This window comes from Phaethon lepturus, unplaced genomic scaffold (assembly GCF_000687285.1).
Source record: "Phaethon lepturus isolate BGI_N335 unplaced genomic scaffold, ASM68728v1 scaffold13203, whole genome shotgun sequence".
Taxonomy (NCBI): Eukaryota; Metazoa; Chordata; class Aves; order Phaethontiformes; family Phaethontidae; genus Phaethon; species Phaethon lepturus.
The window spans coordinates 25,086-37,361 of NW_010531275.1; the positions used below are offsets into that span (position 1 = coordinate 25,086).

The 12,276-nt window shown below is 45.6% G+C and overlaps 1 protein-coding gene across 2 annotated transcripts in view; it reads right to left on the reverse strand.

Annotated features, from left to right (window-relative positions):
- Positions 1-12,024, reverse strand: part of LOC104618802 (UDP-glucuronosyltransferase 2A2-like) — a 13,289-nt gene extending 1,265 nt beyond the window's left edge. The window contains exons 1-5 of one of the 2 annotated variants that reach the window (XM_010284498.1): positions 11,289-12,024; positions 3,262-3,410; positions 1,823-1,954; positions 1,316-1,403; positions 352-571 (exon numbers count right to left, since the gene is read on the reverse strand). In XM_010284498.1, coding sequence (XP_010282800.1) covers positions 352-571; positions 1,316-1,403; positions 1,823-1,954; positions 3,262-3,410; positions 11,289-12,024 — 1,325 coding nt within the window. Of the gene's footprint in view, positions 1-351; positions 572-1,315; positions 1,404-1,822; positions 1,955-3,261; positions 3,411-8,827; positions 9,543-11,288 lie in introns of those variants that run through there. The other variant, XM_010284499.1, reaches the window with a different exon arrangement.
- Positions 12,025-12,276: the final 252 nt, after the last annotated feature.

The window sequence follows — 12,276 nt, forward strand, 5'->3', positions numbered from 1 at the left end:
GACAGAGTAGACATAACAAAACTAGAATTGTCACCCAGACCTTCCAGAAGATTTATACTAGCAGAGAAGAAGGAAGAGAGAGAGCAGAAAACTGTCTCAGGAGCTGCTCTGGGCTTTCCAAGAACTCTTTTTCTCAAAGGGCTCATAAAGTGCAGTATAAGGAAAAGCAAATTAGTCATCTCTCCTTTCTGAGAAATGCTGATTCTCAGAAATGAAAGATGGTTTTCATCTGAAACCCAAACTCCAGCAACTCGGTATTTTTGGTTCCCAGAAGAGCCAGCAGAATTTCTCACATTGGCAGCCCAAGATTTTAGTAACTTCATCCCACTATAAGGCAAGAACAAAACTCACGTGGAATTGTTAATGACTGTATTCAGTGCATCAACTAGGTCCTGAGTCTTCAGCGTGCTGAAATCCAGCTCAACTGCAGCTCCCTTTGCCCTCATGTGAGCAATGTTGTCGTGCTGGTCGGCAAACATGGGAATCCCAACCATCGGGATCCCATGGTAGATAGCTTCATAGATCCCATTTGTCCCCCCGTGAGTAATAAAGGCCTTTGTCAAGGGATGGCCTGGAACAGGGAAGGAGAGGCACATGTAACAGTAGCTGTGGCAGACTGCGTTCACTGGGAGGTGAGCACTGCAAACTAGCCGGGCAAATGCACTGCTAGAGAAAGGAACAGCCCTGATCTCTGGATCAGCATCAGAGCTTGCACACTTAGCTTTTACACATTCATATCTATTTTGATGCAATGTGTGAATCAGCATATTCCTCTAGACTACCCCAGAGTTACTTCAGCCCTTCTGCTGTTGTGCAGTTCTAGTTTTTACATGGTATCAGGTTCACAACAACCCCCTGCTGCAGCCTTGCTTAGGTCAAGCATTTTGAAGAAAGCTCTGGACATTAATTCCAGAGGCTAAATGCAGCTCCAGAGTACATGTTTGCTTTGATATTTACTCCTGCCTACAGGCGGTTCTTAGCCCTTCCAGACAATTGCCACTGAGATCTGTAAGATAGAGGCTTTTGCTTCAGAGATCCATCTTTACAGCTAAGCTCAAGTTTCTGCCTTCTTGAGCCACTGCTCCCTACTTCCTTCACAGCCTGTCTGTATCTGCCATGGTTCTTGTACAGCCACTCCCCTTAAAAGCAGGCTAGGAAATTAAAGCTCCAAGAGCAAACCTGCTGCTTAAGCTGCGAAATTGTAGCCACAAGTATTATGTGGTTCTTTTGCCTGAATAAGCCATTTTAGTGGAAAAACAAAAAAGGCGACAGTTTTTCTAAGGGTGCAGTGCATCCCAGATAGAATCAGTCTCACCAAGCAGATCATTTTGGGGTATCCAGTCATAAATCCTGGTGTTAGAGCCCAGAGTTTCCGGTTTTTTTCCTTTGTACCGCCAGAGGACCTTGAACAAAGGAAGAATAAGATAACCATAGTGCATGTGACGTGCCCTTCTGTATTATTACATGTAATGTAGGGCTTTATCTCAAATCCATGTACCTTTTCCCAATAATTCAAATAGCTTTGGCTTCAGTTTAGCTCTTTGATTAGTTATTATGTGCTTATTGTAAAAATGGCATAAGAGTGATTTTTATATTTTGGCCTATGGACACCTCCGTATCGCTTGGTTCAGAGAAGGGGAAATGCCAGAACTCCCCGTGAGGTCACTCAGCACCTCTCTGCAGAGCCCAGCTTCCTGGCTGTGGCACATCCAGCAGAGATGCAGTTAAAACCCCACCCAGTCCAAATGTAAAAGGCTCGCTGAGGGCAACAGGAGTGACAAAAAAACAAAGCAAGTTGGTTTAGACTGAAAAGGAAATTCACCTTTTGTGGAAGCTGGCTGAGGGCTCTGGCAATCACATTACTCTTTTCATCAGTTAAGTTGTAGACCATTGACCCGAGAGAGAATACCACAATGCCATGTTCCCCTGAACTCAGAACAAATTCTTCCATTTCCTAGGAGAGGCAGAAAACATATTAAGAACAATTATGCACTGCAGATTACACAGATTTTTGTGAAGAAAGCGTAACCTTTTTAGCTTGTTAGGGAGATGATCATGGTGTATGAGCACCTCTGCTGACAGAAGGGCATTATAAAGATAGACCTGGCCCTGTGCAAAACGGTTTTTCCCCAAGAAGGAGCAGGACAAGTTGAGACAGGTGACAGAAGCTTTGTCTTTTTGAAAGCAAGTCAAGCAGTTTCAGGACACATTTCTTTCAGAGCCCAAGCAGCAGGAAAGGATCCTGGCACTGGCGTGAGAGGGCCATACCCTGTTGATACCTTCCCTAACATAGTCAGTCATGGTTCTGGATTTTCCTGGAACAAGTATGTTGCATTTCATAGCTCTGCAGTAAGGGTCAGAGCTGAAAACTGACAGGGTTTTTCAGCATCCTGATCAGACATTCATTGAGTCACTGCTGTCACTTTGTTAGCCAGCCAGTTCCCTATTTCTTGCAATACAGCACACGTTGCTAAACAGATTTTCTACAAACGAGACCAATAGGTCTTCCTGTTCCTTTTTTTAGTTAGTGTCATGTGAAATGGAGCAATAGCGTCCAAAAGAGAATGGTTATCCATTTCCTCCAACTCAACCCCTGCTACAGCAGAGTGGGAAGAGAGTTAGAAGGTTTCTTTTAGTAGATGACTTGCACTGAAAATACCCTACCTCCTCTAAGGCTCCAACAGGAGTGATAACCTAGACCAGAGCTTGTCGTAGTGTTGTTATCAGTATCTGGAAGTTTCAAATTCCACCTGAATATTGCCAGTCATGGCAGAGCATAGGCTGGAGATGCTGAGTATTTTACTTCCTTTAAGATGTCGTAAACTAAGCACCCATAGAAAAAGTGATTAGCACTCGTCTCTTTCTGCAAGTCTTGACTCCATTTTGTCGAAAGAATTTGTCCCGTCACAGTGCCTTTTTGCATCAGGTATTTCAATGTTATCATGGGCTGCAAGTCTGTATCTTAGAATTAAATCTTACACTTTACTCTGATGTGGCACCTGTTTTTCCTAAAACAAACACTGTATTCCCTCCTGCTGACCTCAGCTGTCCTCCTTTCAGACAGCAGGCTGTAAACCCAGCCTTCCATTTGCACATATACAGACAGATTGCTGAACAGCTCTATGCTCTCCACCAGCAGCAGAGTATCTTCTTTAAGAATGAGCTTTCTCAGGACATGGCTTGCACTGTTCATCAGGAAGAGAAACGGGTTTTTTTCTGCTGGGCAAGCAACCAACCAACGGCAGAACAAAGTTGGGATACCTTTGGTAATGGCTTTGCAGGCTGGCAATGAAGTCCTCCAACGAACTCAAAGTTGGGCAGAAAAGGGCGTGGAAATTCAAAATCCCAATATGTTCTGATTAACCATATCTCTGCCTTCCCCATTGTCTCACACAGGGTTGTGGGCTTTCCTATGGACAAGGTACAAGGAGTTTACAACACACGCAGAAGTGGTCTTGTTTGCTGTAGGCTGCAAAATAGGACACTTACCTTTGTCTTTTGGCACTCCCAGTCAGTGTAGTTTATCAAGTCACGCATGAAATGAAAACATGGATAAATCCAGACCTATTTCTTGCCCTGTCCTGTGTTCAGCCTTTGCAGGTTGCCAGAAACAAGGCAATGTGATCTTTTAAAAGGATTTTGAACCTCCAGGATTAATTTGGAGTGCTACAAGAGTAAGTGGGAAGCATTTAGTTTCTGTGATATAGAAGTGCAATTCTTATACTGCTGAAAGACTTCATTACCTGTGCGTGTAATAAAAACACACTTTGGGGAACAATCACAGAAAATTTAGTTCCAAATAAAAAATAAATTAATCACAAAGTGATGATCACCAGTCAGGGAGGAGGAAGGTTTTTAAACAAAGTTCTGTGGCATTTTTCAAACGGTGACTCTCTCAGTGGCTGCTCAGACTACAATAAAAGATAGGTACAGCCATCCCTAGTTCTCTTGGGGACTGGGTCAGCTCCTTCTGACATGTATTGGGAAAATCTGATCAAATCCAGAGATGCTTTGAATGTCATTTCATGCAAAATCCAATATCTCTAGAAATGCATCTATAGAAAAAAATCCAAAGGGTAAAACTGTTTATAGCTTCCCATTTCAAAAAATATATATTCTCAGGTACATGTTGCAAGTTGTCTTTGCAGTATTTTCCCCACAAAATGGAACTGGGGAGTAAAAGGATTAGAAGTGTTGGTAAATGATTGTCCAAAGCCAGCCTAATGCAAGCAGGAACCAAGCAAAATAAGTATCAAGATAAAAATTACCTGTAGGTCATCTTCTTATACTACTTGATCAGCGTTACGATTTACACCAGTATTTTTTTTTATTTATTTTAAGTAAAGAGCAATGGTCAGTTACAAAGTTACTGGAGTGAAAATTAGGCTTGCATTGCAAGTAGAATGATATAAAAGTGTAATTAAGTCGTATGTGGTATTAAAAAAAAATCAATCCAGGGAAAAGGGACTAATTCACAGAGCACAGAGGTGTTCGTGGGAAGCGCAGAAAGAGATTGGAGGGCAACAGAATAGGTGCCCTTGTGTTTGCTGTTCACTCATTATCTGCTGAAACACAGATATTCTGTACAAGGTTCAAAGTCCATTGAACTAAAAGGTTTATTTAGTAGACTTTGAATCAAGCCTGAGTTGCACTAGGTTGGAACAAAAATTTCAGGTATGTATGTAGTTTAAGGAGGCTATTTCAAACTCTGAATGGTGGATGAAAGGGAAAAGTGACAGTTCTTAGCATTTATTGCTGGAGAATATGAACTTAAGCTTAGCATCCTGTGCTATGCAGGCTTGCAAGATGATTCCTCCAGACAGTGCATGCAGTGTGAATGAAGGGTGCTTTTGTGCTCTGCAGTAGTCTAGAGACAGCCAGTGTTCCTAGTTAAAAGAAGGTTAACTCCATCCCTATGTTGTCAGTGGAGCTGTCTCCAGTGCCTTAAGCTTAGTTAAGGAATGATTTTGCCCTCTAGTCTTTATCTAATCTACTACCATCTTAATTGTATAAGTGCCTATCATCAAGATGAAGAAGCAACAACTGTCCTTCGAAAGCATTAAAACGGGCATACATCTCACTGCAAGAGCTCACCAGCAGTATATCATGGACAAAAATTAGAACTATGTGCTCTAAAGATCCTCAGGAGGAACTAGAGCAAAACTGCACTGGTAGACTAGACCAGACCTAAAAGGGAAATCACAGTCTCCACATGGCCAAAGCAGGATTACCATTTCTGCTGGCCACTGAGAGAGAGTATTTTGAGACAACAGCATTGAGCTCCCAAAACACTGAAAAGGCACAACCGATGCAAGAGGATAAACCACTCAACAGCTGCCTTACCTAAGACATTACTGTAGTACCCATCCCATTCATCTCGCCAGAACTTCAAGAAAAATAAATCTGTGTGAAAGTAAAAGACGAAGTTCTGTAGTCTTTCCACAAAGGACATCTGATCTGTCAGCCTCTTTGTGCTAGCAGGCACATAAGAAGGTGGGGACGGGAGCCCACCGCACAGCCGCTCCATCACATTCCCATCAGAGAAGCGGATGCTGTAGACAAAAGGGATTGCTAGGATTTCTGCTACGAGCTCCCCGCCTACAGACAGGGGGTCAGCAAGCAGAACATCAAACTTAGCCTGCCGCAACTTTGCTATCAGCTGAGGGTTCATCACCAAGGTGTCACAGGTCTGCTTTGAAATATTGGTAAAGACCTCCAGGTCCTCTTTCATCTTCCACATGATCTCCCAGGGGTAGAGATTAGAGACCTCATTCATCCAGAAATTGAGGAAGTCTTCTATGACAGCATTCAGGGTCTTCTGGGTAAAGGGAACTTGCAGGACCTCAAAGGTGAAGGGGGAGGAGGTGTCTCAGTAGTCAATGAGCAGATTGCTTGAGGACACCAGCACAGTCACTTCATGACCTCGGAGAACGAGCTCTTCCAGCAGCACTTTTACATTGATCCAGTGACTTGCATCAGTGGGCCAGACCACCACCTTCCCACAAAAGCCAGCGCTCCAGCAGCATGTGTAGGCCCAGAGCAGCCAGGAGAACCTCAGCCCCATCATGTCAGCAGTCCATGTACAACTTCGATCTGACCGAGCTGGAAGCAGTTCACTGCACCAGTGTGCAAACACCTTAGAGCCAGCCAATAAAAATGAGATCCACTTGGTGCCAAACTTGGCAGTAGGACATGTCAGAACATGAAACAACACCCATGGGAGGACTGGGCAAGCAGTAAATCCTGTTCTGGAATCTCCTGCAGAGCCACAGCTGATACTGGAATGACGGCAACTCCTGTTTCTGCTCACCAGCAAGTGCATTTTTGCAGCACGTGAGGGCCAGAAGTCCTTTCCCTGTATTGTTGTTTAATCTTGGTAGGCAGCTAAGCACCACAGAGCATCTCACTCCCCCACAGTAGGAGGGGAAAAGAGGGCAAAAGATAGAAAACTCGTGGATTGAGATAGAGACAGCTTAATAAGCAAAAATCAAAAATAAAACCAAGGAAAACAAGCATTGCAAAAAGAACAAGTGCTCACCACCAGCCCAGCAGTCCTTGAGCAACAGCAGCCCTGGCAAACGTGCTCCCTGCCTCCAGCTGTTTTTGCTGAGCATGATGTCATATGGTATGGGATATCCCTTTGGTCAGTTGGGGTCAACTGTCCCAGCTTTGTCCCCTCCCAACTTCTTGCACACCCCCCAGCCTCCTCGCTGGGAGGAGCAGTGTGAGAAGCAGAAAAACCCTTGATGCTGTGTAAGCACTGCTTAGCAATAACTAAAGCATCCTTGTATTACCAACACTGTTTTCATCATCAATCCAAAATACAGCCCCATGCAAGCTGCTATGAAGAAAATTCATTCTATTCCAGCCAAAATCAGTATACCTTCATACCAGATCTTCAAGGTAAAGATACACATTCCTGTACCAAGGAGCTTGGGCTAGGGAAAGCAGATGAGCAGCCCATGGGACTTTCTTGACAGCTACAAGATGAACCCCAACTCATCACTTGACTACAGCCTAGATTTGCTTCTTTGCCCTGTAAGAACCAACCTAAAGCTGATTACAATTTTTATGTCCTGATTTACTACGTGCAAAATGTCCTGCAGTGATTCACAACTAGCCCACAGGGTGCTCGACTTCTGTTCTCTCTATAACCAGATCCTGTGGACACACAGCACTGCCACTGGAAGGACACAGTCCTGGTAGAGATAACTCCAGCATCAGACCACCCCAGGAGAGAAACAGGAGGAGGTGAGGAGCACAGGTTTTGCTCACCTTGCTGCTTCTTGCCTTCTCTTGGGAAGGTGCTGCAAACTGGCATCAGTGTATCCATATGATAGTCCAGGACAGATACTGCCAAGACAAGAGACCTGACTTCTCCTCTTGACTGTATCCTGCAGATCTAGTGGAGATGCCTGGTGTTCAGGGAAAGAACAGGCAGCTGCTCTCTCCTGAGCAGAAGGCAAACGAGGCTCAGACTGAGTCTAAACAGGGCCTGAGCACTCTTCCTGGAGCTCAGGACCACCACATGAGCTTCCCTCACTAGACTGACAGTGGAGCAAGCAGTCTTTCATCATGCTTCAACCTCATCCCTTGAAAAAGCCTTTAGGTAGCTCTAGAAAAGCAGCTAGAATAATAAGAACCCTGAAGAAGATTTTCCAAGGAGAAAGAGAAGGTGCATGCATACACTGCGGGAGCTGGGACATTGCCCCATTTCTGTGAGATGCTTGCCCCTTCCTTTCACATCTTCAGAACTGGATACATTGGATACACTCCAGATCAAAGCATATCACAGTCAAGGTAGAGAACAGCTAAGCTAACACAGCTAACAGAACAGGTATTGCACGTGGAGCCTTAAATGCTAAACCCCACATTTAACAATAAAAAAGACAACACAAGATCCAAGCAGATCTGAGGCTTACACAACAGCAGATCAGCAAACCATGCTTCTGCCAGCACAAGGTTTTCTAGTCTCCGTCAAACATGATAAGGAACACAGGTAAACACACAGTTAGGTACTCTTAATAGTAGAAGATCTTAACAACTTAGCTCTCTTAGCAGAATGATACCCTACTAGTGAAATAAAAATAAAAACATTTAGTGTGTTGTATTGAAATAATATCCATGTTATCTGCCCACCAAAAATGCATGTATGTTTGCCCTGTTTACTTTTAAGCATTACAATAATGACTTATCATAATTATGCAACTATTATTTAGAAAAGAAAAAATGTAAATAAATACAACTATCTTATAAATTTTCTTTTAGACACTGTCAGAAAAGCAAAGAACCCTGTCTCTGCTGAGGACCTTTTATCACTGCAGATTGGGACTCAGCTGCTCTCCCAAGCCTTTAAAAGACCCAAGGAGGCCATTATTGCTCATTTTGAGCTAAACTAGCAAGCAAGAAGGGTGCTAGAGGAAAAAAGGTAGTATTATTGTATAGCTTTCCAAAACCTTTTTATATTTCTACTTCAGAAGGTTTAATTTACTAGTATTTGGTGGGTGTATAGTATTATTTTGCTGTTCTTAGTGTTTATCATGATTCATCTATGAATGACTGATGAGCTGGGTTTCAGGTGGCTTTAGCACTGTTTTACCTATCCTAGAAGTACCTGTACAGACTTAACTGTACTAGTGTAGCAGGTCAGGATTAACAGGTAACGTTTGTACTTTCCTGGGTTGTATGACTTGACACAGGAATTTTGGAGGAAGGAGAGTGAGTTCAGGGCTGTCTTGCTCCTAATTTGTGCCTTAACCTCTAAGCTCTGGGTATTTACTCTTGTGTGTACAGCAGATGTAATTTCAGGAAGTAAAAGCAGCCTTACCTAAAACATCACTGTAGTATTGATCCCAGCTTCCCCAGAAAAGGTGATGAAACACAATACCCAGCATAGTGTAAATGAAGATATTTTTTAGTCTTTCCAGGAAGGACATCCTATGTGTTAGGCAGCTTATGATGGCTGGTATGTAGGAAGGAGGTGCTGGGAGTGTCCCACAGAGCCGCTCTACTGTGTTGCCTATGGAGAACCAGAGAGAGTACACGAAGGGGATACCCAGCTTCTCAGCAAACAGCTCCCCACTGGGTGCCAGTGGGTCTGCCAAGAGGACATCGAAGGTGGATGCCCTCAGTCTCTCCAGCAGCCCCTCATTCTTCAGGACTTCATCACAAATTATTTTGGTCGTGTTCTCCACCTTGTACACCAGTTGAGCTATTTTGTAAAGACTTTCCCAGATAGGTAGCACTCTCTCCTGGTAAAACCAAAAATAGAAAGCTTCTTCCAGTAAGGTAGCCATCTCCTTTTTGGTGATCGGCACCTCAACCACCTCAAACTGGAAAGGTGAGGGCTGTGTGAGGTTGAGAATGAGGAAGCATGAAGGCAGCAGCACAGTCACTTCATGGCCCCGGACCACAAGCTCCTGGAGTATGTACTCCATGTTCAGCCAGTGGCTGTTGTCAGCCGGCCAGACCAACACCTTCCCCCCGGACCCCAAGCCCAACACAGCCAGCAGCCACAGCATTGCCACCTTCTTCCCAGCCATAGCCTGCCCTGCATGGCAAAGATCCTGTGGCCTTCCTTCACCGGCAGCAGCAGTGCTCCCAAGCCGGGCTGGGCATGTGTGACACTGCCTTTCTCCAGAGGGCAGGAAGACAAGGTCGCTGGCATGAAATCCTGTCCTGGATAATGTCGTGTTTTCCGGGGAAAAAGGGGACTGGGGCCAGCTGGCACCACCTGGTGGTACGTAGCTTGCTGAAGCTGGAAAATGTGTTTCCCCTGGAGCAGTGGGGACAGCTGTCAGCCCTGGGGGCTCAGTCAGCGAGGGCTGTGCCCTGTTGGTCATCCTGGCCCTCCTGCCTGTCTAACTGCAGTCTCTATGTTATTTGTTTGGTAGAAGAGGTGACCTTTTCATTCTTCTGGCTTTTTGAAACACAGCTGGGTGTGCAGCGAAGGTGTTCACCCACCGTGTGGGCACCCTTTTGCTCTATAAAGACCCTGAGCGTCCATTTACAGTGCACTTACAGTGGTGTTCCAGGGCTGCAGCTAAAAAGTTGCATCTCGAAGTGGGTGAAACTACACGGCAAGTGACTCCGGCATCAGACTGTCCTCACATGAACTTGCCTTTTCCAGAGCATGCATCGCAGGAGGCCAGAGCCGGTAGGTGATGGTGTGGGCTGTCCTGCCTGCCACTAAGTGCCAATTATGCACTACAATTTGAACCAGAAAATCTGTTAAACAGTTTTATTTATGGTGACTCTTTTGCTGTCCGATTAAGAAATAATGTAAGTCCTCTTCACTGCACTAAAAATCATGATTACTGCACTTCTGCCCAGCTCTGTTATGCAATGTTTTCCTAATGTTGTTGTGCGAGACTTTTGCTACAGCTTCTGTGCTGCTTAGAGCATCCATTCCAGGATGAAAATGAGGGTGATGGAAGCAGTTGGGTTGTGAGAAGCCAAGCTGAGATATTTCATCTGCTGTGCACATGAGAACAGTTTGGTGTACTTGTGCAGTCCTGCAGCCTGCAGGTATTTGCAGGTAATTGAAACCTGAGAGATTTGCAAGTGCTGTTTTTCATGAGCTCAGTGTGAGGTTCGTAAAAATGGCATGTTGATCACATGTGATTAATACTGAAATAAACACATTTTTCTATACATTCACTCAAAACAGTCCAGAATAAAAGCCTTCAGAGAAAGACCTGTTGCTTTCACTCGTGGATGGAGGGTATGTTTTAAATAAAAGTTGTTTTGTGCAGAGGAGATTGGTTTTATGTGACCAGTGACAGAAGTGACGTCTGTACTACAAAGCCGCAATGCATTTCAGTATTCCTACTGAGGATGGCAGGGTTGGCTCATCATTCACCAGCCCCCCGCTCCTTGTTACCATACTCTGGATTAGGAAAACAGCTCTGTTCCTGCTGCTTTCTGTGCAAGCAGCCATTGGAGGGGGAAACGTGTAAGCTGAGCTCCCTTGCTAAGGGCCCTATTTGGTGTGGATGTTGTTTCGACCTCCACATTAAAAATAATTATGGCAAAAGTCAAATCCACCGATTGGGACGACCACTGATCCCTGTCTCAATGCAATGGCATAGCAGCACAGCACCCTGACAGGGGAGTGGGTGCAGCTGGTGGGCCCTGGTGGCTCATTCCCTTTTCCACACAGGGGCATAATGACAAACTTCTTGCTGACCTCTCTCAGACCTTGACTTTGCGACCCTGCCAGGTTCCTGGCTCTGCAGGTCGTACGGCGGGAGGCTGTGTAATGAGAAGTGATGTAGCAGAAGGCTTACCTAAGACCTTGCTGTAGTAGATATCCCATTCTCCCCAGTAGCTCTGGAAAATGTAGTCTTGCAGGTGGTAAGACACGATGTTTTTTATTCTCTCGCCGAAGGACATGCAGTCAGTGAGCTCGGACAAGGCTGCGGGCGCATAAGAGGGTGGGGCAGGGATCTTGCCGCAGTGCCTCTCAACGGTGGAGGCCGGGGAGAAGCGCAGCGAGTAGATGAAGGGGATGGCCAGCTTGAGAGCCAGGAGGTCCCCGCAGAGGGTCACCGGGTCTGACAGCAGCAGGTCATAGCTAGACCCCTGCAGGTGGGCCATCAGCTCTCGGTTGGTTAGCACTGCGTCGCACATGAGCCTGTTCATCTGGTGCCAGTTTTTGGACAGCCTTCCCAGTTCCTTGTAAAACTGCCAGAAGGTCAAGGTGGTTGGCCTGTTGTTCAGCCACAGTGCCACTACATCCTCGATCAGATTCTCAACAGTGTCTTTCTGGAAGGGCACATTATAGACCTCAAACTTCTCCGCAGCCTCAGCCCTGGGTTTAATGAAGAGGGAGGCGTTGGATGCCAGGACCGTAACGCTGTGCCCGCGGCGGACGAGTTCCTCTGTAACTATCTTCACGTTCAGCCAGTGGCTGCCTTCCGTTGGCCAGACCAACACGTTCCCGCAGAAGACAGGCCCCAGAAGAGTGACCTGAAAAAGGAGCAGCTGGAGGTATTTCTTAGAGCCGGCAGCTTTTGTGGCCATGGCGGGGTTAAGGGCTAGATAGCCTAGGAGTTTTCCCTTCCAGCTGGGGCCGCTGCACCTCTGTGTTGTGCTTGATGGCTCTTTACTAGCCCTTTTAGCAAAAGCAAGAGTTCACTGTTGCACAGGTGGGGGCCTTTAAAACCCACGTTTGGTCTCAGGTCTGAAAAGACAGAAAAGGATGTTTGGTGATTCCCTTTTCCCTTTCTGCCTTCTACCCTGTTAGTTTCCCCCTGAGGGAGCTCCTTTCCCTGG